The sequence below is a fragment of the Musa acuminata genome, chromosome BXJ2-3 (genome assembly GCF_036884655.1).
Source record: "Musa acuminata AAA Group cultivar baxijiao chromosome BXJ2-3, Cavendish_Baxijiao_AAA, whole genome shotgun sequence".
Lineage (NCBI taxonomy): Eukaryota > Viridiplantae > Streptophyta > Magnoliopsida > Zingiberales > Musaceae > Musa > Musa acuminata.
In genome coordinates, this window is record NC_088340.1 from 39,170,242 (window position 1) to 39,192,809 (window position 22,568).

The 22,568-nt window shown below is 38.2% G+C and overlaps 3 protein-coding genes across 5 annotated transcripts; all 3 read left to right on the top strand.

Moving 5' to 3' along the window:
* The first annotated feature begins 828 nt into the window (after positions 1–828).
* LOC103978965 (ubiquitin-like-specific protease ESD4) lies at positions 829–10,164 on the top strand. 2 transcript variants are annotated; one of them, XR_010485435.1, is made up of 9 exons: positions 829–1,853; positions 4,468–4,544; positions 4,655–4,748; positions 4,871–4,969; positions 6,652–6,744; positions 6,845–6,964; positions 8,260–8,363; positions 8,705–9,099; positions 9,300–9,372. XR_010485435.1 is itself a non-coding variant. In XM_009394937.3 (9 exons), the coding sequence occupies exons 1-9, from the start codon at positions 984–986 to the stop codon at positions 9,594–9,596; spliced, it is 1,593 nt and encodes a 530-aa protein (XP_009393212.2). In that variant the 5' UTR covers positions 829–983; the 3' UTR covers positions 9,597–10,164. The 2 variants fall into 2 exon arrangements, 1 of the variants encoding a protein (XP_009393212.2); XM_009394937.3 differs by lacking the exon at positions 8,705–9,099 and adding an exon at positions 9,534–10,164.
* Positions 10,165–11,287: 1,123 nt separating this feature from the next.
* On the top strand, positions 11,288–18,240 carry LOC135608153 (auxilin-related protein 1-like). 2 transcript variants are annotated; one of them, XM_065100707.1, is made up of 8 exons: positions 11,288–12,043; positions 13,593–14,925; positions 14,993–15,128; positions 15,219–15,313; positions 15,441–15,506; positions 15,648–15,737; positions 15,987–16,163; positions 17,805–18,239. In XM_065100707.1, the coding sequence occupies exons 1-8, from the start codon at positions 11,412–11,414 to the stop codon at positions 17,844–17,846; spliced, it is 2,571 nt and encodes an 856-aa protein (XP_064956779.1). In that variant the 5' UTR covers positions 11,288–11,411; the 3' UTR covers positions 17,847–18,239. The 2 variants fall into 2 exon arrangements, with proteins under 2 accessions (XP_064956779.1, XP_064956780.1); XM_065100708.1 differs by lacking the exon at positions 15,648–15,737 and having other exon boundaries at positions 17,805–18,240.
* A 1,477-nt stretch (positions 18,241–19,717) lies between these two features.
* Positions 19,718–22,435, top strand: LOC103978963 (uncharacterized). Its single transcript, XM_009394934.3, has 3 exons — positions 19,718–19,855; positions 19,943–20,033; positions 22,060–22,435. Exons 1-3 carry the CDS (start codon positions 19,786–19,788, stop codon positions 22,193–22,195), a joined length of 297 nt encoding a protein of 98 aa, XP_009393209.2. The 5' UTR covers positions 19,718–19,785; the 3' UTR covers positions 22,196–22,435.
* Positions 22,436–22,568: the final 133 nt, after the last annotated feature.

Here is a 22,568-nt window from a genome sequence, read left to right on the forward strand (position 1 = left end):
TGTCACTCGTCACTCATGAGGAAGACGATGACGAGGGTATTTTCATCTATATGATGTTGTCAATGTTGCTAGTCACTTAAAAAAAAATATATTAAGATATTTATATTTATTTATAAAGGATTATAAAGGTACTTAGTATTAGATTATAAATAGTAAAAGAAGATTACTATTTAGAGTTATATTTTTACTATTTACAATCCCATCTTAATTTTATATTTATATTTAGATTACCATCCATTTGTAAATTAATATCAATATTTATTTTTCTCTTTTTTTTTTTCTTCTTTCTCTTCATAGCGACATGATCAGACAATACGAGGGGCAATCTGATCAAACGATGTTGGTAGCAACGAGTAATGTCAATAATAATAAGCAAACAATAAGTGGATCGATGATAAAAACAATGATGAAGGGGTCATAGGTAGGAAAAAAAAAAATACCAAGATTATAAATAATAAATATATTATTTTTTAAATTTAAAAAATTATCAATAACAAGGGGTTGTAGTAAAAAGGATTGTCAATACAAATTTTCATACAAACGGAAGTTAGTACAACGTTTACCGTCCTATAGCATCACGTGCATAATTTCTAAGATTCCGACGGTCGTGATAAACAGCATAACAGTCGCAATTTCGAGTAAATGTCAGCTTCCGGATTGGAAACATGGCGTGTTCGGGACAAGTTGGAGGGTAACTGTACTCGGGCACGGATTGGCTGCAGACATTGGGCCCCAGCCCCACCTAACCAATTGTCTCACTCAGTGCTTTGGGCGGGGACATAAAACCGAGTAGAAATAAGTATTTTCTCTTTCTCTCAAGGAGTTTCTCCTCCCCCCGAGACTTTCCCCACGTCCAGAAAAGCTTCCTAGGGTTCTGCTCCGTCTCTCCTCTCTCTCTCTCTCTCTCTCTCCAATGGAAACCTAGGCCCGTCCATGGAACCGACGCCTCGACGGTTTCCTTCTCCGTCCACGATCGCGTCGCCATGGGCGCCCTAACAAAGAACCGCAAGCGCCGCCTCGCCGTCGACCTCCGCCTCCCCTTCTCCTCGCACCCCGTCTTCGATGTCGCCGCCGGACCATCCCCACCCTCCAAGAAAGCCAAGATTCCGTCTCCTCCGGCCGACTTCCGCCCTCTCACGCCCCCGGCGCCGGTGGCGGCGACTCCCGCCGCTGCCCTTCGCCGGTTTCCTCCCGCCGCCCCTCTGCCTCGCCCCGTCCATGCCCCCCAGCGCATCCTCAGGGCTTTCGGCCTCGGGTCCGTTGAGCCGAGCAGATCACGGCTTTCGGAATCGTATCTGAAGCGAGAAGGGGGCTCCGAGATGGAAAATCTCGTGGCGCGGTTTCTCAAGGGAAAGAAAGCTGCAACCTTCACTCCGTGGCGGACGGGGAAGAGGGAGGACGCGTTGGTCCGTCCCCCTGGGAGCCAGGGTTCTGAGGATAATGATGGGGCCGACGAACTGTTAGGATTAGATCAGTACAAGAAGTTAGTTAAAAGCGTGCAAGAGGGCAACTCGGTTGTCTCGGACCTGGGGTCTGTCAAGTTAGTGTTTCCTTCCTCGCCATTTGGTTTGTCGGATCGGAAAATTGTGAACCAGAAGCTCGAGGAGACACTCAACTTGCATGTGGCGAATACGAAGGTTGACGATGCAGGTAAGCTCGTGTCAGAATGGACTCCATCGTGGGAGGAGAAAGCTTCAGTCAAAAGGGGTCCTTTGTACAAGGAATTGCACGTGGAATCTGCTAGAAAACATGATTCAAAGTTGAGGGACTTGGAGCTTCAAGTGGAGTTGGCTGAGAAGAAAATATTCTCTTTCCGTTTGGTTCGCCAGGAGCAAGAGAAGAAATTCAAGGAGGTATCTTTTCTATATTTTCTCTGCTTTTGTATAAGTTAGCCTATTAATTTGGTTGTGAACTCTGTCATTGCATTTAGGTGGATTGCAATTAGCATTAAAAAAATTAGGTAAATGGAATTTTTTTTTCAGTTTTCTTTTGGCATTATGATATCATGGAAACTTATGTGAACCGAAAATTCTCATAGGAGATAAAAGATAGTCAAAGAACTTATCATGTAGTAGAAACAGAATCGCTAACTTAATGGGAATGTTGAGTGCTGATGCAACCACCCTTGGCGAGTAATCACTATTTCCATCTATTTGTCAGATCTCATGTCAAATTCCATACCTTTATGTATATATATTATTTTTTTGAGTTATGTAGCTATCGTAATTTTAGACATTTATTATTGTAACTGCAGATACCATGACATAAAGTGTTTATTAAATTGCTTATCAGCTTAGCATCTGTTCCATCTTCATTGCGCTAGTAATTTTGTCAACTGATATCTCCATCCGATCTTTTCTTTCTATATATTGTATTAAATTCTGTTGGCTTCTTTGGCGGGGATCTGGAGATTGACTAAAGTTGATGAGCAATGAGAATTGCCAAATAACTCTGATTAAAAGAGCATAGGAATGTTACTGTCATGCTGAATGGTGAAGAAGGCGGTAAGATTAGATGGTGGAGGAATGGATAGAGGTGAAGAGATGCTGAAAGGGTAGAATCAGTGATTACCAAGGCCAGCTGGCTATTCAAATTCTCAACTGAGAGTATAGTTGCTGGTAGCTCTTGTCCTACTCTTTCCTACTCAAATTCTCAAATTCTTAACCTACTCTTTCCTACTCAGATTTGGATTTTGAGCTAGAACATGACTGAGTAGTTCATCTTTTATCTAGATAATAATATTAAAAAATGGTCTTAGTTGTCTTCTGGAATAGCTCATAAAACAATGGTGAAAATACTGCAAAATAACATAAATCAGAAAAAAAAATTAGACCATGACTGATTTAAATCAGTTAGACTCAAGTTGAAACCACACTACTGCCAGTGATTTAAAAAGCGCTAGGCGCCAAGGTCCAAAAACGCCCGAGGCGCTAGGCGCTCGCCCGAGCGAAACGAGACGCTAAAATATAAAAATATATAATATAATTAATAAATATAATTATTTAAAATTTTAAATAAAAATATGCTATTAAATTAAGAAAATCTAAGATACAAAATCACAATGTCACATTAACAAAAAGTTTCAAAATTCAAAACAATAAAATTTTACATCAAAGTCATTTATGTTGAAACCTAACAATAATTTCAAATAAATAAAAAGTAATAATATTAAAATTAAAATAATATATTATTAATCTATTAATAGTATTACAAATTAATCATTTCAAAATTCAAATAAACTTAATATTAAGAGTATACTGCATACTGAGCCTGAAGGAGAAACGAGGAAGCAGCGGTGAGCGGCGGCAGCGGCAGCGGGAAAGGGAAAGGGAGACGGAGGCGCGAGTAGCGGGAGGGCTCGCGGGAGTCGCGAGCAGCGGGAAGGCTCGCGGGAGGCGCGAGCAGCGGGAGGGCTTGCGGGAGGCACGAGCAGCGACATCGGTGAGCAGCGGCAGCGGGAGCAGGAGCGACGAGCAGCGAGATCGGGATCGGGAGCGGCAGCGACAGCGGGTTAGGGTTGGGTAAGGGTTATATCGGTTTAGTTGGTTCGATTGAACCAACTAACAACCGAACCAGGATCGAACCATACCTAAAATCCTGGTTCGGTCACTTGGTTTACCCAGGCGCTCGCCCGAAGCGCCCAGCACTTGGGCTCGGGCGAGCGCCCAGGCGGCGCCTGGGACATTAACGAGGCGCTCGGGCCTCGCCTCGCCTCGCCCGAGCGCCTAGGCTAGCGCCCGAGCGCCTTTTTCAATCACTGACTACTGCTATGCCATGTTACTCTTCCATTTAAGTGAGATAAGATGAATGCACATGAGACGAAGACTGTACATTTTAAAGCTTACTTAATTATGGCTGGAAAACAACAATGTTTAATCTACAATTCATTCCAATGGCATGATAGTCTTGAACTCTGTTAGAGCGTCATTCGGTAAAAAAAATAAAAAATCTCTATGAAGTGATTACAAGAAATCTTCACTTCAACTACACAGAATTGGCTATATGGATCTCTTGTTACATTTCACTTCCAACTACTCAGCTGCTCAAATCAGTAAAAGGACAATTGTGCTGCTCACTAATTATTTACATAGTATTGTACAGTGATTGTAGAAGTCATTAAGGATTGACTGTACCAATGGACTATGCTTTTAGAAAATATTCGTTTTGGGATGTAACCAATGTAAACAATCAGATCTGTGAGTATGCTACTGAAATATCAGTTTTCTTAATATGCTCTTGTAAAATTTTTGGACAACATTTTCTCTTTCTTTACATGACAATTACAGTCTTAAGATTTCATCATTTGTTCTTCCAGGTCTTCTGTTGATAATTCTTTTATGTAATTTGTTCTAATAAATTGGTACTCAATTTCTCTGTTGGTTTATGTACTCATTTTGAAAATAATCATGTGCACATTGTAATTAACTATTCTTTTGTTGTGATCCTAACCATCATCGATTATTGTAGGATGTGCATGAAGTATTTCTCCCACTCACAGATGAAGAAGAGGAGGATGTTTATCGTTCTTTGAATGGTAGAAATAGGTACAAGTTATAGATAGATATTTCCATGGAATATATCTGCCCCTTCAAAGCTTTAAGATTTATGCAGAGATATTACCTCACTTTAAATGTTGTTCTTTTGGCTGCTGCAGTCGTGAAATCCTAGCCGTACATGAGGCTTCCAACATTCATATAACCAGAGAGGTCTTGCAGTGTTTGAGTTGCAATGCTTGGTTAAATGACGAAGTAATTTTTACTAAAATTGATCTTGTAATTTTGATTGAATATTGTAGTCATTGTTACTAGCTAGTCTTCTAAGGAATGCTACTTTTTTTTTTTCATGGACATGCCTTTTGCTTCTCATGTAGGTCATAAATTTGTACCTCGAATTGTTGAAGGAGAGAGAGAAAAGAGAACCCAAGAAGTTTTTGAAATGTCATTTCTTCAGCACATTTTTTTATAAAAAGGTTCACAGCTATTCTCTATATATTACTCTCTCAAGACTTTTCTTTTATTTGCTTCAATGTGGATGTGTTGTATTACTTTATGCTGAGAATGCTTCTGTTACTTATTTTCTTTTCTTAAGAGTTTTCTTTACTTGTTCTTTTTATGGTTGTATTCATCATTGCTGTCGATCTAGGTTCATTATTTTGTTGCAAGCCTTTTTGACTTGTGCAATGGGTTGTGGCATAGTGTACCTAAATGTGCTAGTTTCATAAGTTGTAAGGTTAACTTTGTTTTTCCTGTAATTTACGATATGCATCATTTGGCCTATATATAGGAAGCATCGTTCTCTCTATTTATGTTTGAGTTCAGGGTTTAGCACTTCGTAAATGTGGATATCAATTTTCTCTTTGGACTTGTTTTCCCCAATTTTATTTCTTTTGGACATCTTCATTTAGATTTCATGTAATCACATCTGATTTTACTGCACATGTAAAAGTTAAGTTCTCATCAATATCCACTGCTAACTTGTGTTTCTAGTGTTACTCCTCTTATGTAAAATTTTCCTTGTTCATATCGAAATCTGATCTAATTGCTTATGATCTATTAAGTTTATTTTGCTCTTTAGACTCTTATTGAATTGCAATTTGTTTTCAGGTTTTCAAGGTAGTCATTACATATTCATAAAGATATTGTTGTCTTTAGATCAAGGACTACTATACCGCCTGAAATGGTGGTATGAGCAGTATGTACTGGTCTGGGCGTGGGTCAATACATGTGCCACACCCGTTTCAGGTAGTCTAGTTAAAAAAATAATAATAAGAAAAAGTGGTGGGGTCCTATCTAACTCAGCGCTAAAAAAAAGGAAAAAGAAACCAAATTAAGACTCGTGAACACGAGCCCTTTTCTTGATGCTGCTGCCCCTGCTGCTGCCTCAACGCTGTCGCTTTGATGCTGTCACTGCCCTGTTGCCCAAGTACACTGCTGCTGTTTCTCCTCCTACTCTTATTTCTTCTTCTTCCTTCTTCTTTCTCCACTACTTCTTCTTTCTTCCTTCATCCTCTATTCCTCCACTGCTCCTTTCTCTTCTTTCTCTTTTTCTTCATCGCTGAAACATCAGTTCACATTGGCATACCGTGTCAGGACATTGGTATTGACTGGTGTGTACTGATCCGACAGATCACCGAAATAGGTCTGGTACCCGAAATGGCGAATCTTGCTTTAGATAATGCATTTTGTATGCATTTTATCATGTTTAGCTTATAATTTATGAGATTTAACTCAGTCTGATGCATGGGTGAAAAATTTTGTGGTTGGAATTTTTTAATTTAATATCTGCGTCTTTTTCAAGTTGTTAAGTAAACAATGTTTTTGTTAAACTAACTTCTCCATTTTCTTTCTGGTATTTGCTGACTGACAAGGTGTTCTTCTTTCTGGAGCACTTAGCATTACACCAGTTATATGGAACTATTATATATTTGTTATGGATTTTTCTGGCGCCAAGTCTCAAAATTTATTTATCCACTGTTCTGTAGTTATCTGTAATTGTTGATCCATCAAGTTTTGTGCATTTTCTTTTGTGAACTTCTATTTTTGACCCATTGCATTCGAAACTTTACTTGCTTGTTGTTTCTGTTATCTATGTTTAAACTTAATGATATATTTAGGTTATGATTTTGCCTTCTTTTTCTGTCTTATTGTTCAGTTGATAAGCGGAAGAAATGGTTATGATTACAAGGCTGTAAGGAGGTGGACAACACAAAAGAAGCTAGGATACAGCCTTATTGAGTGTGACAAAGTAAAGTGATTATAGCCCTTTCATTTTCTTGTTCATTTCTATCAATTTTATTTACTTAAGCATGTTATTTTCCTATCGTCTTTTTGCAACTTAAATCCAGATATTTGTTCCTATACACAAAGAAGTCCACTGGTGTTTAGCTGTTATTGACGTAAAGGAGAAGAAGTTTCTGTATCTTGATTCACTTGGTGGAATAGACACAGCAGTTTTGAAAGTACTGGTATGTTGCAATATACATATTTTTTGAAGGGCAATGTTTTGAATAGATGGGTATCTTGCAATATATGTCTATGAGTTTTGAGGAATTTTATGGTACTGTGATGATCTTTTGACTGTTGTCTCTTATAGCTTTATTTAGTTATAGTCTTTTAGATGGGAACATGAACCCACTTTTTGGAAAATTTCCAATCATCTGACTTGTCACATAGATCATTTTTTTTTTGTAGGGTATTTTTCAAGTCTTACTGTGATTAGTTAATGGTCCAGTGGAATTTCAAGTTATTTTGGAATGTAAATTTTAGTATTTTTTAGATTTGTTTTTATTGATATATACTGTGGCTATTTAGAGGGTATTCAATTTAAAGGCCTAGCCTGAGATTAATGAGCATCTTCCTTCTTTTTTTTTTTTTTTTCAAATTAAGCAATGTTCTTAGATGCTTAGGGATTGCAATTTTAAGGGGTTAATGAAAATAAATCACAGGAGAAGCAGGCATGGGGCTTAAGGTGTAGGACTGAGAAATGGGAATTAAGCATGTTAAGTATACAAAGCAGGTTTAATTGTAGAAATTAAGGCTATTATGTTGTTATAGATCTATATTGATTTTCTTGATCTATTGCATAGTGAGCCAACACTAAGCCAAGCTCAATCTTGACTATGATGCACTCAACCAGACCAAATGGCTTGATTCCATGATTTGAAAAATTGACCAATCTTAATTTAGATTAGTGTCCATAATATAGATTTTAAATAGACAAAAAAAAAGGAAGATGCTCATTGATCTCAGGCTTTAGTACAAAGGAAGAATGGAAGACAGAGATAAAAGAAAGACTTACTAGAATGCTGACAGGTTGGCTGTCCAACAAAGGGATGTGATTGGATGGTTTAATTCAAGTTGGATGATTGTCACAATTAATGGTTGAGGAGCAGACTTGAAGATAGGTGGAGAGGCAGAACTTTGAAGTGGACTTCTTTATGAGTCTTATTTTGCTTTTTACAAGGTAGCTGGAAATCCTGGAATTATCCAAAATACTAAAACAAATGTCCAAAAAAAAAATTTTAGGGGCAGACTTGAAGAGGAGAGAGGTGGAGAGGCAGAACATTTTTGAATTTAGTTTTCTATTTCTTCCTAAATAGTTGAGTTTTCTTGACTGGTGGGAATATGGTGCATGTAAGAGATTGTATGTGGAACTTCTGGTGTTGCTCTTTGCCTTACTCTTCAAGTATGATTTGGTAAAAAATTTTGGCAGGATATACTATGGCCTTTTATATGTTGTAAAAATGTCCTTTTGTTTCAGGCAAAATACTTAATGGATGAAGTAGAGGATAAGACTGCAAATCAGGTTGACACACTATCATGGAAGTTGGAAACAGTTGATGACCTACCTTTACAAAAGAATGGGTATTTAGCTTCTCTTGCTTATCGATTTTATTCATCTTAAAAGTGCTTTGCATATTTTCTGCTGCTGAAATGCATGCTTTATTTTGCATGTTCTTTTCCTTGTAGGAAGTTCTATAAAGAGATCTAATTCATTATGAAAGTTTTACTGAACACATTTTATGAATAAAAATTCTCCTTGATTGTTGCAATAAGGCTACACACATTTATCCATCACTTTGTTATTTTGCCTGTCCTCTCTTGATCATTACTGTGATTGAACTTCACGTGCAATAGATTAGATTGCCTCTTTTCTTGTTACAAGTTCTTCTGCCTTGGAACAAAGCTTTGTGCATTTCTGGCAGGTATGGATTTCATGCCATGGTGTAGATCCATGCTGGGACTAAGCTGCCATAGTTCCATGTTCCACTGTTCTGGTGATCTGGTTTCATGGGCAAATCACCGAGCACATGCTTGTGCCTAGTGCCAGTATGCATCAGCAAGGTACTGACATGTTGGCACAGCTGTTGGACATCTTTCCTCTTGTATATGTATCGAACTTTGTTTCTCTTTCACCTTTCTTCTGTTCATCTAGGGGTGTTGATAGAGCCATCTAACTCTTAAGCCCTACCCGAATCTTCTTGGATTTGGATCATTGGAGGATCTCACCCAATTACAACCTACATCTCGTTGTATCTCTATTCTGTTGTCTCTCATCGCAACATTGTTCACTTCACAAGGAAGATCTTTTGAAATAATGGTAGAGTTAACTGCTGGTGCCTTGTGTTCACCTTAAGAGTTCTTTTTGTGTTGATGTTCCAACCGCATGCATGTTTCCTTGCTAACAGTTAGTTGCTATATTCCTTTCCATTGTTTGGATCACTTGTATTTCATATCTAGAATAATTTGATGGGTTGTTTCCTTTACAAATATTTGACAAATGGTTACTTCTTTCATTAGGTGGGACTGCGGAATGTTCATGCTCAAGTATACAGATTTCTATAGCCGTGGCTTAAGCCTCTGCTTCAGTCAGGTGCTAATTTCTTAAGCTTGTATTACTTTTTAGAGCAATTCTCAGATCCCGTCTCTACCTCGGGAGCTGGCAAGTTATATTAAGCTCGCAAATTCTCTTGGCTTATGGGTACTGGGGGTTGTAAGAGATTTGACAAGCGTTTTTCTTTTGTTCTTTTTTAGGATAACATGCCATACTTCAGGAAGAGGACTGCCAAAGAGATTCTTAGACTGAGAGCTGAATGAAGGAAAGCATGCCATTGCACAAAACCAAGTTATGGCATGAGATGAAGCCTTCGGAGCAGCTGATGAGCTGGGAATATGAAGTAGACCACCACTAGCGCTGGTCAGGGCTGGAATGCTGGTTGGTACTCAACAGTCTTCTTCTCAGGTTAATGATCCATCTGCAAATCGGCTGCCGATAGACCTGCATATAGAATGACATTTATATTAGACCACAACTTAGATAAAGCAGGCTTACCTGGTCTTCACGAAGGGCTTTAGAAATATAAAATAGAGGATTTTTTTTGTTTTTCTTTCCAGTTCTTTCCTTTTTCCATTTTATTATTATTATATATTGTGTGTGTGTGTGTGTGTGTTGCTGTAATCTTTGATAGCCGGGGCTCGATGTGTTTCGTATAACTTTTCATCTTTGAGAGCTTGGAACAGCCAACTCTACTTGTGTCGACTTTGGCTGTGTCAACTGTTTGTTCGAGTCGTGAGTTTTGTATTCTTCTAGTTTTCAAGGCCTATATAACGGACCTAAAATTGGTCAACATATGGAATGAACGACAACCACAAAGCATTTGCTTGATACATATTCCAAATGGAGTTCATCTGACCTGGGAACGACATCTGCTTGCTCAGAGACTGGATGTTCAATGGAAGATCTTTTGTACTCCTTTGAGATAAACTACCGAGGTTAACTGCACCTATGTATTCTTGGAAACAACCCCCTCTGTAAATAAAGAGGTTAACTGTACGTATCTTCTCTAGATTCTGGGAGTTTGGTGCATTGAATTCTGTCTTTTATATTTAAAACAAATTCGTCTTCGACATGCAGATCTTAGTGCGTTGAGCTTTCTCGGGCATTCTACCTTCTCGGCGAAGGAAGCAAATCTGATTCAAACAACAGGGATTGCCCCATCCGAGTCCAGAGTGGCATGATGTGAAGAAAGCGATTTAAAATGAGGGCTTCATTTCCATCATGACTCATAAAGTACAAGACGATATATTCTCCCACATCTCCTTTTTCGTGCCACTCGGGCATCGAAGGAGACCCGCGGCCATCCCACTACTCTCCGAGGCTTCTCGCGGTCTCCCATCTCAGCCTCCCAACAGGATTCAGGAAACCGCCCTTCTCCCATTATAAAATGTGGTGGGACCCGCAATGAAACCAAATTAATAAAAAATAATGGAAATAATAAAAAATATGGAAAAAATAATTTAATTAATTCTCACTGACCAGTGATTTTTTTTATTCTCCGCTTAATTAGTTGTGATTTTATGTTCATAAAAAAAAAAAGGAAAGAAGAATGAGATACTTTAATCCTTGTTGTAGATGTGGGTCCATGTATAAGGAGCGGACAAGAGAGGTAAATCCTGTCTCGGCTCCGACATGGCACGTTCCGCATCGCTCTTGGTGGGGTCCGCGTCCGGAGTTGGTACGTTGGGCCCGAAAGATCAGTTTCTAATCCCGAAACAGCCATCACAGAATCGACGAATCACAAGGTAGTTTCGATGTGGAGCCGTACGATGAAGGCAGGATAAACGTGAAGCCCAAAGAGATCATGTGCGCCGTACGCGACTTCACGCAACGTAGCACTCCCCCCGGGACGCATCCTAGCCGTCCGTAGCGGTGGGTCCCTCTTCCAAGGCCGAGTTTAATAACCCCCACCCCTCCAAACGCTTCGAATCGCCTCCTCCCTCCCCCCCGCCCCGATCTCACCACCCCCACGCTTTCCTCTCCCACTATCGCCCGAGCTCGCCACCACGGATCGCCTGCCTTTCCTTCGCCGTCTCGGTCCGCCGGAGCCGCAGTCGTCCTCTTCTCGTTTCGGCATGGACGAGCTTCCGGGTATTCTCGCCCGGGATTTCGGGTTCCGGCCGCAGGGCAAGTCCGCTCCCATGGCCGCATCCAAGGCCGCCTCCGCTGGCGGCGTGAATCTTGACGCCGGAATGAACAGATCCTCTGAAGCGAGCTCGTCCTTGAATAGGCCGAGATCCGGGCCGAACCCGACCTCGGCCGGGTATCCATTCCTCGGTGATCACCGATTCAAGACTCCCGGAAGCCGGAGCCCCCCGGGTCACGATGATATCTTCGGAGGTCCTCCGAGTTATTCGAGTAAGTCCTCCGATCGGAGGTCGGTGGAGGGTCTCAGCGACTACAAATCGAAATCTTCGTCTTCTTTGCCGGTGTATGATAAGCCGGTTCATGATGATGATGCCATCTTCGATGGGGTTCCCGGATTAAAGAGCACGTCTGCTAAGTATGACGATATATTTTCTTCGGTCTTGCCGGCATCCAAACATGATTCTACTCCCCCATACGACGATCTTCTTGAGAATCTTGGGAAACCAATGCCGGCGCCAAAGAACGCGAACGAGGAGAGATCAGGTGAGAAAGAGCACGACTTGTCCGGATTTGATGAGCTGATTCCTGGATTTGGTGGGAGCAGTCCTCCCAAGAAAAGGTACAATTTTTGTTCACTCTTTAGCTTGTTTGGTGCTCTGATGCTGTTTATTAGTTATTTTAACCTTTTATATTGGTCTAAAGATATATATTGGTCGTAAACATATACATATATCATGGAATTCCACCTTACTTTGACCCGATTGACTTCCTTCTTAAAAATAATGAAATTTTTGTTCACTTGTACAAATTGTTGGTTGAAAATATTGAACCTTGAGAGAGGTTACCTGATGAAAATACCCACAAAATATCCAGCCTCTATACCTCATGAAGTGACAAACTTGCCAAATACAAGCATTTAAAAATTATCTCGGCTCTTAAACTGGAAGTTTTCTGCATATATTATTTTAGAGTTACAGACACGATAAGATATTCTTGTGGGGCTTGTTTTAGCCTTTAGGAAGACTAATTCACATTTGCTCGATAAGTTAAGGGAAATGCATTATGAGTTGAAGTTCAATCTTAATTTCAACTCAATGCTAACCTCAATAGAACCAATAAGCCTCTCATATCATAAGCAACTAGTCAGGCGTTATCGATGCATGAAGAGTGTGAATTATAGATGATTTTGTAGTCATTTTAGGTAATTACTCTTTGTAATCATTTCACTATTCTTACAACTTGTAAGCACATTAAAACAGTAGCTTGGTTCTGGTACATTAAGGTGCCCTTTGTGTTTTATTCTCTCTTTCTTGTGGTCGCCTCTTCCTTTTTTGTGCCCCAATTTTTCTCTCCTTTTTTTTCATAGCAGGTGGATTTAAGGGAAAAGTATATTTTTGATTAGCATTCTACCTTCTTCTTCTAGATAAAGCATCCTTCTGAAAGGAAGTTTGGTATTCTTGCTCAGAAGCAAGGATGTAAATTACAAGTTCCTGTAGTTCATGAGTATATTTTTTGCTTTCTTGCTCTACGTCCATTTCTTGTGTTCTATGATTCTATGAGAAGAATAACTCTCATGGTTTTGTCATCGAATCTACATTCTGCTCTAGCTACTTTTCTACTCTGTGCTTCTAGGTGGCATGATAAATGATATAAGGATAAAGTGACATAAATTATATGACATAAACTTGTGATATGAATCTTACAAAAATAAAAGGTACAAGTAAAATAACCTAATTTAGTTATTCATTTAACTTAACAGTGACTAAGACAAAAGTTTACTGCAACTAATCAACATTAGTCAAAATGCCAGATACCACTTGCAGGTGTAGCATGAGCTTTGCAAGTTTGGTCTGAAATTAATTGGCACTTCAACTTGCTTGGTCTAATCAATTACTCCCTCTCAACTAATCTGAATAGAAAGTTATCATTTTAGTCTGAAAGATTAAAGAAAAACCTAAATTCTCACATAATTCACTAAACTATATCGGCATTCCAGATTGTCCACTAAACTTGTTTGGGATGGCTATATCTTATTTTGGTGAACTTTTAGATGTAAAATATAGTTGCATAGTTATATTCCAACTATTTACAATTGTTGTCCTATTCCAGCTGTTGTCTTTACATTCTATGATTTTAAACAAAAAACAAAAATCCATGGTGCCTTGCAGGGAGCCTCCAGAGGTTAACCAACAAAAGCCTTCTGTTTCGTCAGCTAAACCAGCTTCCATTGTGACAGAGGACCCCTTTGTTGTTTTAGAAACAGAATCTACCTCTACATTATCTTCAGGCTTTATCCTTGACCCTTTGGAAAATATTAGCATGCCTCTGAACTCAGAAAACATGAAGGTTGGCACTTCCTCTGTTAGTGGGGGCTCATCTGTTGAGATTGATTCATTTGGTGGACTCTCCAAATCGATGCCAGCATCTATGGCTGACATAAATGAGAGTCAGAAGAACAAGGGTTATACACATGATGCCCACAACATGAGCCCTGGGCATCATTTTTCTGGAGGACAAGCTCAACAGGCTTCAGCAGATGCCCATGAAAGCATCTTGCCAAAGATGCATCCTCCTAAATCTTCTGACTCGCAGAAATTTGCTGGTGTAAGTGGTGTCCAAAGTTCTGCTACACATGGAAGAAATACCACAGTTGACCAAACCCCAAAGTCCTATGAACAGTCAGAGACAGCAGATGATGTATGGCTAACTGTTGATGAGATTCCCCTCTTCACTCAACCTTCAGGTGCTTCTCCGCCTTCTAGGCCTCCACCTCCATTTGACACAAAAAAAGCCACTTCTGCAGACAATGGAAAAAGGGAAAAAGAATCCTTATCCCAGCCTACTCAAAGCTATACTTATACAAAAGATAAAGCAAGGAAACCTGTTGTATCTCCAATAGATGAACTTGAAGATTTTGCGTTGGGCAAGCCTCAGACGTATTCACAGGACCATGCAGATATCTTTACTAGTGAAAACAATATAGAGGCAAATTCAGATGCTGCAGCATCTGCAGCTGCTATGAAGGAGGCTGTGGACAGAGCTGAGGTAAAGTTCAGGCATGCTAGGGGGTTAAGGGAGAGAGAACGCAATCCAAAGTCAACTAAAAGCAGAGTACCTGTATGGCACGAAAGAGTTCAAAAAGCAAAAATATGTGAACATGATGTAGAAGATAAAGAGAATCAAGAAAGAATATATAAGGAACAACAACAGAAGGAATGGAGGAGAATTGAAAAAGAAAGAAAAAAAGAACAGGCCAGACAAGCTGCAGAGAGAGCTACAAGAGAGGTACAGGAACGGTCAGCTGCTGAAGGTCGACTAAAAGCTGAGAAGGCAGCTGCAGGAATACATGAAAGAGCTGCAGCAGAGGCTCGAGAAAGAGCAGCAGCAGAAGCAAGAGACAAAGCTGCAGGAGAAAAGCAGCAGAAACCTGAAAATGACCTCGAGTCTTTCTTCTCAATGGGTACTCAAGCAAGCAGTTCACCCAAGCAAAGGGCTACATTAGTGAGTACATATCAAAATTTTGGGGCAATTCTTATTACCAAAGCCGATCACGTAATGGATGTTTCAGGAATCCATGTTTGATGTTCAATCTCAAAGCAAGGGTGGTTATGATGGGACAAGAACATCTTCAAGTTTCTCATCTACCATCAGGAAGGCATCTTCCACAACAAATATTGTGGATGATCTATCTTCCATTTTTGGAGGTAGTGTTCATAGTTCTTCCAAATTGATTGATTATCTACACCCTTGCAGTTATAGTAGATTTAGCTAAATAGTTTCTTTATCATTTAAAGCTCCTCAATCATCTGGAGAGTTCCAAGAAGCTGGAGAGAGTGAAGAAAGAAGAAAAGCTAGACTGGAACGGCATCAAAGGACACTTGAGCGTGCGGTACTTTATTCCTGTCTATGTTTTTTAAATAAAATATTAGTGATAGTAGAGAAACTTTGTCTTCTGTCTGGCCATCTGATGCTAGAATCTTATAATCTCTTATGTTACTACGATTATTTTTGGCCAGGCCAAAGCATTGGCAGAGAAAAATGAGCGTGATATGCAAATTCAGAGGGAGCAGGCAGAAAGACAAGTAAGCAACTTGTTGATCTGAAAGGCTTACCGGCCTATACCTGAATAGACAATGAATGATGGATCATGTTATATTATATCATAATGCTTGATATTTCACATCAATTAGTTTGCCCTTAATTGTGGTTGTCACTAATTTCAGAGGATTGCAGAAGCACTGGATTTTGATATAAAACGTTGGGCTTCTGGGAAAGAAGGAAATTTGCGTGCCTTGTTATCAACATTGCAATATGTGGGTTATTAGAATTTGTTGACCGTTATCTATCGAGGAGCTTATCTGTTGTTTCTTACTTTTCTCTTCTCCTTTTATGTCATGTTACTATTTGATATTAATTAATCTTGATCGACTAGCATGTCCACGTAAACCAATCATTGTTTTTTATGATCCTCTTTGGCTGCATAAGGGCCCTGTTGAGGGGGTGAGGTGCAGCTTATATTTTCTTGTACCATTTTGCATTTACTTCTAATTTTGCAAATGCAGGTAGTTTGGCCCGAATGCAGTTGGCAGCCTGTACCTTTGACTGATTTGATCACTGCTGCTGCAGTGAAAAAGGTTTATAGAAAGGCAACCTTGTGTCTCCATCCGGATAAGGTGCAACAGAAGGGTGCAAATCTTCAACAAAAATATATTGCTGAGAAAGTGTTTGATCTCCTTAAGGTACTTATCTGTTTCTCAGTTGTTTTTGTTGCCAAATCTATCCATGTGAATCCCTTCGGCCCTCAGAAACTGATGCTTATAGCAGTTATTATTCTTGTCTTCTACCTATTTTTAAGATTGTGATGTTTCACGTTTCAAGCCAAACGTCATATTGGCTACCCAAATCATCACCCCAGCTACGCCTGTGGATTCACTCATGCAAACAGCTTTGTGAGCCACATGTAATGTGCTTTGCATCATAGTAATTTCTAATAATTTTCCTGCATCATAGTAAACTACCATTAACGTAAATTAAGCATTATTTGGTAATAAACATTAGATGTTTCAGGATTTGAAAATAATCTCTATTAACTTCTGTCATTGACCATAATTGATAACTTCCATTTTTTTAGTGCTGTACCCATATATAGACTCTAAACATATTTCAAGGTCCGTATTCAGGAAATAGATAAATGAACATGTGACATGGTTATCTGGAAGAATTTCTTCCATGTTTATCAATATTATATCCATGTAGCTTGCCATGTTATGTGCACTATTAATTACTGATATCTAGTAATGTTTTCATTTCAATTAGGAAGCAAGACAAAGTTTTACCGACATTACTGAGAAAGTTCTTGCCAGTTTGCTTTTCCACTGCTCATCATAAAATCTTTTAGTTGCTTCTTTAATGAAACAAGATAGCTATTTGAACAGGTTAACCTAACAATCAAAATACTTCACCTACAACCACCAAATCCATTAGCCTAGTAATAAATTTATCTGTGTCAACTTTACCAAAATATTTCAAGTAAAAGATGCTAGAAAATGGACTAGCCTTTGTTGTATAAAATAGGATTTTGGTAAGAGCAGTTTGGGCAGGGAAACTAGTGACTTTCGAGGTAATTTGCATCAAGGGTCAACAAGACCTTTTACCTATTTGCACTAGAATAGATGAAATTGTGTTGTGTTTTTCAGTTTGAAGTTTTAAGTGATGTTCTACTATCTGATTATTCTGTTTGGACAATAAAGGGAGGCAGGTGAACAAACTATTTTAATGTAATTGAAGCAAATGATCAACAATTACAACCTAAAGTATGTCTTCAGTACTTTGGATCTATAATTCAACTAAAGAGGAATTCTAGCAATATTTCCTACAAATCAAAAGCTGTATGGTTAGACTATAAAATTCTTGTCTTGTTGTAATCATCCAACCTGAAAGAAAAAGATCTTATAGGATGACTGTACTATCAATCAACTGTGGATTGTAAGATTAGGCAGTTAAAAAATAATATATCCATTAATATAAAGAAAAAAGTATGTCTGAGATGTTAACATATATATACAAGAACATTGAGGTGGGTTGGTGGTGTTCCTAGCAAAAGAAGTAATTCCATTTAATGTAAGTTACAGGTAGTTTATATCCGAGGATATATGATGGTACAAAATCTTTTGTGGTTAGGTTGGAGGTGATCAATGTAGAAGGGCAAATAAACTCGAGCAAAAGCTCAAGTTCACATGTACTGGTCTTATGGGTTGACAATAAACTAGCTTTACCATCCTCAAAACAAAATTTGTGGAAATTTAGCTTGCTGCGCTAAGATCCATGCCTCCTTGTGTTTTCCTTATTTCTCATAATATTTTCTTTTTGACATGATGTAGGAAGCTTGGAACAAGTTCAGTTCTGCAGAGCTCTTTTTATAGGATCGACTACATCGTTGTCCGGGAGATACAGAGAGGGCAAGTGCATTCTCAATTACACTACAATCCATGTTTATTCCATTGGTTTTCTTGATGTGGTGATCATTTAGCAACGTCCTGCTTCACCCGTGTAGATGCAGATTTGAATTAGGAAACTATATCTCTTTAATGAGATCTATATGTTCGTTGTGTAAATCCATGCCATTGATTAGATTACAAAAACTAGTTTCGGTGAAGAAAGCTTGTCAAACACTACCCTTTTTCTTGTGACGGGTTATGGATGACTGTTCGACTTGAATTAGCAAAGCAAATGCACTGAACTGTATCAAGTGGTGATGCGTAGATATGCATCACACTTGAGTGTGTTGTATACATATACGTATACTTAAAAGTTTGTTCTATACTTTCCTTTTGCACCTTCTATTCTTTGTTTTTTTCTTTGCTCAGTGGATCTTCTCCGGTTCCATTACATCTCTTAGTATAAATATGAATTGTTGATCTAAAGTCCGTTACTACATGACTTGGACACAAACTAATGTTTTTCTAGATAAATTGCGAGGCAAAGAGGAAAAGAGAGGAGTAGTAGAAGGCAATGAGAAGGTGAAGGAGGAGGTGAGGCGGAGTTAGAAGAGGAGATTCAGCATAAGACAGAGGAGAGGAGGGTGAAATCGGTTAATAAAATTTTCTCAAGTAAAAATGATTATAAGAGGTATAATTCTATGGTACATTTTCATTCAAAGATTTATTATACAAATATTTTCAATGCTTACCTATTTTCGATGCTTAAATTAATTATAGATGGGGCTATGAAACTCATACGAGATACATATTTGATCCTCCAACCATTACTATGTTTTTAGCTCTTGCAAAAAAAATTTCTCTCACCTAAATTTTAAATACTCAATAAAGTTTCTTTTACGAATAGGACAATACTCGAAAAACAAGTTAGTCGAATTTAATTTTATCAAGTCAAATTAATGATTAAATTTGATCTTCTATGCTATTTTACTGGATTTAATGGTTGATATCAACACACAATAAACATTCAAAATATTTTATATTTTCTAAGGTGGGGTTGATTTAGCAGTAGTGATTTTGTTGACCATCTTGGAGTCAATTATCAGCTCTCTGTTTTTAAATATTTTTCAGTTATTTTGATGTATTTATTGTTATTATCTCTGGGAATATATTAGGGTGATTTTTTGAAAAAAAAAATATTTTAATTTTTTTTAGATTATATATATATATATATATTTATTTTTCATTTAGTGTCTTCATTTTCTCTAGCATCCTAAATGTCATTACTTGTCGCCAATACTCTCTCTTCCTTTGTCGCCACGATGACACTACTAGTTGTCAGTTGATTCGTTTTTGTGTTGTTGTGATTGTCACGTCACCATCTTGTCATCTTCGTCACATAATGAGATTCTACTGTCTTCGTCTTTCTAATTTAATTGTCACTTTCATCGCATCGTCCGATGAAAAAAGAAAAAGGTATAATATTAGAAAAAAATAGAATTAAAATTAAAGACATTGAGTCGAAAAAGATAAGAGTTTTTCAGAAAAATCACCCAATATAATAGCTGGATAATCTCAATATGATACATAAGATAAATATTATATAATTATTCATTTTTTTTCACACTCATTTTACCAAAATGTGAGAGAATTTTTATCAAATTTAGATAAAGTAATACCTGCCGTGAAAGAAAAATGAACGGGTTGGAAAAAGACCATGTAATTTTCTTTAGTACGGTATAAACGCGTGGGATCCGCTTCGTCCGAGTTTGACCACGACACTTCGGTCAACGCGACGGTGGCACACGGTAATTAGCGAGTCTCCTCTTCCTATTTAACCGACCCCTTTCCTCCTCTACCCTTTCGTTTCTGTTTCCGCGGCGAACCGCGCAAATAAAAAGAGGAGCGGAGGTGAGAGGTAGCGATGGCGGAGAGCCCGAGCTCGATTGAATCGATCAGGAAATGGATCGTGGAGCACAAGCTGCGGGCCGTCGGTAATTTCTTGAATATTGGGTTATTTTTCTCTCTGTCTCGCTCTTTCTATTGAGATTCGAGGGATCTGATGGGTTTCTTATGTCTAGGGTGCCTTTGGCTCAGCGGGATAGGGAGTTCGATCGCCTACAACTGGTCGCGCCATAACATGAAACCCAGCGTCAAGATCATCCACGCGAGGTTTGTTCTCGCTGATCCGTTCTTCCCTGCGCGAACAATTTCTTGTTTTTGTCTAATTATTAGAAAAATAGATCTTGTCTTGTGCTTAGTGCTGCTGTCGTGTGACGAATTGCTGCGAGGATCTAACGTTTTAAGAATTAGGGGTTTTTTGTGTTCGGGTGATACGAGATATGTTCGTTCGAATGGGTCTTCTCGAAGAAAAGTTTGGTCCTTGAATCGTGGGTGAGATGGTTTTATAACAAGTCTTGGGATGATATATGTTTAGATGTATAGTTGCTGAAGAATATATGATCTTTACTTCCACTTCAACGAGACATTGATAAAAGCCAAAATTGCTGATCACGGATTGAAGCCTTTCTAATTTAAGAGGATCCTAGCCCGGATTACATTAAGGGATATGCTGGATTGGTGCCTGTCATGAAACGGCCATTTACTAGCTTATTGGGATTGGCAGTGTTTTTATGCATGTCCGTATTGCTATACTTGTTTTTGTTAGTAAGCCTTAGTCTTTTTACCAAAGTACTCAATAAATCATAGATGCAGCTTTCGTAAGGTTTATGAGAGCTTAGATGTGCTTATAGATATATTCACCTTCATAACAAAACTTAAGTGCTTGTCTAATTCTTGGTGGCTGAGCAAATAAGTCATAAGATTTGTCCTGAATAGCTATTTTATGTTTTTTTTATTTTAGTTTTTATAGTGTTCATAAGTAATTTCTTAACGTACGATATTTTTTACACTACTTTCTGAAACAGTTTGTTTATCAAGCTCCAGTTTCGGCTATTATTGCTGGATGGCCAAACCAATGAAGTTGATAAAACCTTAGATACATCTAAATAGTAAGCTAGCACCTTAATTTGCTTTGGTCAAGAAATTAGGGAAGATTACATGCATAGGAACAAGAATTTGTATCATATCCATGTCCATTATGGAAGGATTACATCAAGCTTGTTTGTAAACTATGTTAACCATTTTTCCCATGCATGGTGAAGTATAGTAATGTTTGAAATATTTTTATATTTTTGTAAGACCTTCAATCTGCAATTGCGTAGATCCAGTTATAAGACCATGGAATTTTTTTGAACATAGAATATGTGTGGTGTAAGGTGTTACAGTCTGTTTCATTCCCAAGAAAATGAAAGAAAAGAAAATATATTTACTTTCCTTTTTTTCTATACAAGAACAACAAAGTCATAAAAAGTTCATTTTCATTCACTTCTCAGGCACCAAATTAACCCTTGAAGAAAGAAAGGAACAAGAAATGGAAATGGACGTTTGTTTGATAACTACAGTTGAATTTTAGGTCAATAGTTAATTGCATACTTGCCATAATATACGGAACTCTATAAATTTACCTGAAAGTATATTTGGATCTAAAGGATTATTAAAAAAAATATTTGATGTGCCTTAAGAAGAATTAAGTTTGCTAAATATGTGCATTTTTCTTGCCTACCAAATATATCATGGATTGTAGAATCACCAAGAGTGTACGTGCTCTTAGACAACCTCTTATGGTCTAACCATCAAAAAGTCCTATATATGTTCCCTTTTAGTTGAGCCTTCATTTTGTACTACAAACTTGATGGACACCGAGTACAAGGTTTACTCTTTATACTATTATGCATTTAGTATACTGAAGAATATTAATATGTTCAAACGTCCCATGAACTTGGTATACTGAATTCTGCGACGGATATGAACTGAAGCTCTTTGGACAGCTGCCCTTGAAGTTGCTTGCGTGTGATTGTGATGCACAGCAAATCATTTTGGCAGTTTGCAATTTTCTTCTGTAACTCATGTAACCATTAACCGTGTGATTTGATTTCTTATCATTTACCTTCTTTCGAGTTATTTAGAATATGTTATTATTCAACAAACGTACACCCGTATAAAGGTATCACCAGAAGCTTCAACCTTTTTACCACATAGAATCTTAGTTTGTGCATATATCTTGCAAGTTTCATCCTTCTTGAAGTGATTATAAGATTTAGTTTGACGCAGATTTCTTGGTACATGTATCTTGCAGGTTGCATGCTCAGGCTCTGACACTGGCTGCCTTAGCTGGTGCTGCCGTGGTCGAGTACTACGATCATCAGTCTAAACCAGGATCAAATGTGGTCAAATATCCCGATCAATTCCTGGCACACCCACAGAAAGACTAGAAGCATTTGATGAGCCGCCCTCACCCTCCAATAAACTCTCAGATCACTCGATTTTTCTTGATTCGGTGATTATTCTTTTCTAACGCATTATGTGCAAACAATTGCACTAAAAATCATTATTTTCTGTAAAGGCAGAGTTCAGTTTCTGTCGTTGCCACAATCATTATATTGGCGTTGTCATTTTGATGTCTTTTTCTATTTACATTTCTGAATCAGTTAAAGATGATTTAGTTTCCATGATCTCTACTATATCAATGATGATTTGGTGTATGCATGTAAATATATAGTATATCCATGATCTACTATATATTTTTTATTTTTGAGTTGGTTCTTTGTGAACTTGTCCAACGTCACTGCGTGTGCATGCATGCAT

Coding starts and splice junctions, on each gene's coding strand:
- LOC103978965 (XM_009394937.3), top strand. CDS start 984: ATGGGCGCCCTAACAAAGAACCGCAAGCGCCGCCTCGCCGTCGACCTC. Junction 1,854..4,467: donor AAGAGAAGAAATTCAAGGAG/GTATCTTTTCTA, acceptor CGATTATTGTAG/GATGTGCATGAAGTATTTCT. Junction 4,749..4,870: donor ATGCTTGGTTAAATGACGAA/GTAATTTTTACT, acceptor CTTCTCATGTAG/GTCATAAATTTGTACCTCGA.
- LOC103978963 (XM_009394934.3), top strand. CDS start 19,786: ATGGCGGAGAGCCCGAGCTCGATTGAATCGATCAGGAAATGGATCGTG. Junction 19,856..19,942: donor GCACAAGCTGCGGGCCGTCG/GTAATTTCTTGA, acceptor TCTTATGTCTAG/GGTGCCTTTGGCTCAGCGGG. Junction 20,034..22,059: donor GTCAAGATCATCCACGCGAG/GTTTGTTCTCGC, acceptor TGTATCTTGCAG/GTTGCATGCTCAGGCTCTGA.
- LOC135608153 (XM_065100707.1), top strand. CDS start 11,412: ATGGACGAGCTTCCGGGTATTCTCGCCCGGGATTTCGGGTTCCGGCCG. Junction 15,129..15,218: donor TCTATCTTCCATTTTTGGAG/GTAGTGTTCATA, acceptor TATCATTTAAAG/CTCCTCAATCATCTGGAGAG. Junction 15,314..15,440: donor AAAGGACACTTGAGCGTGCG/GTACTTTATTCC, acceptor ATTTTTGGCCAG/GCCAAAGCATTGGCAGAGAA.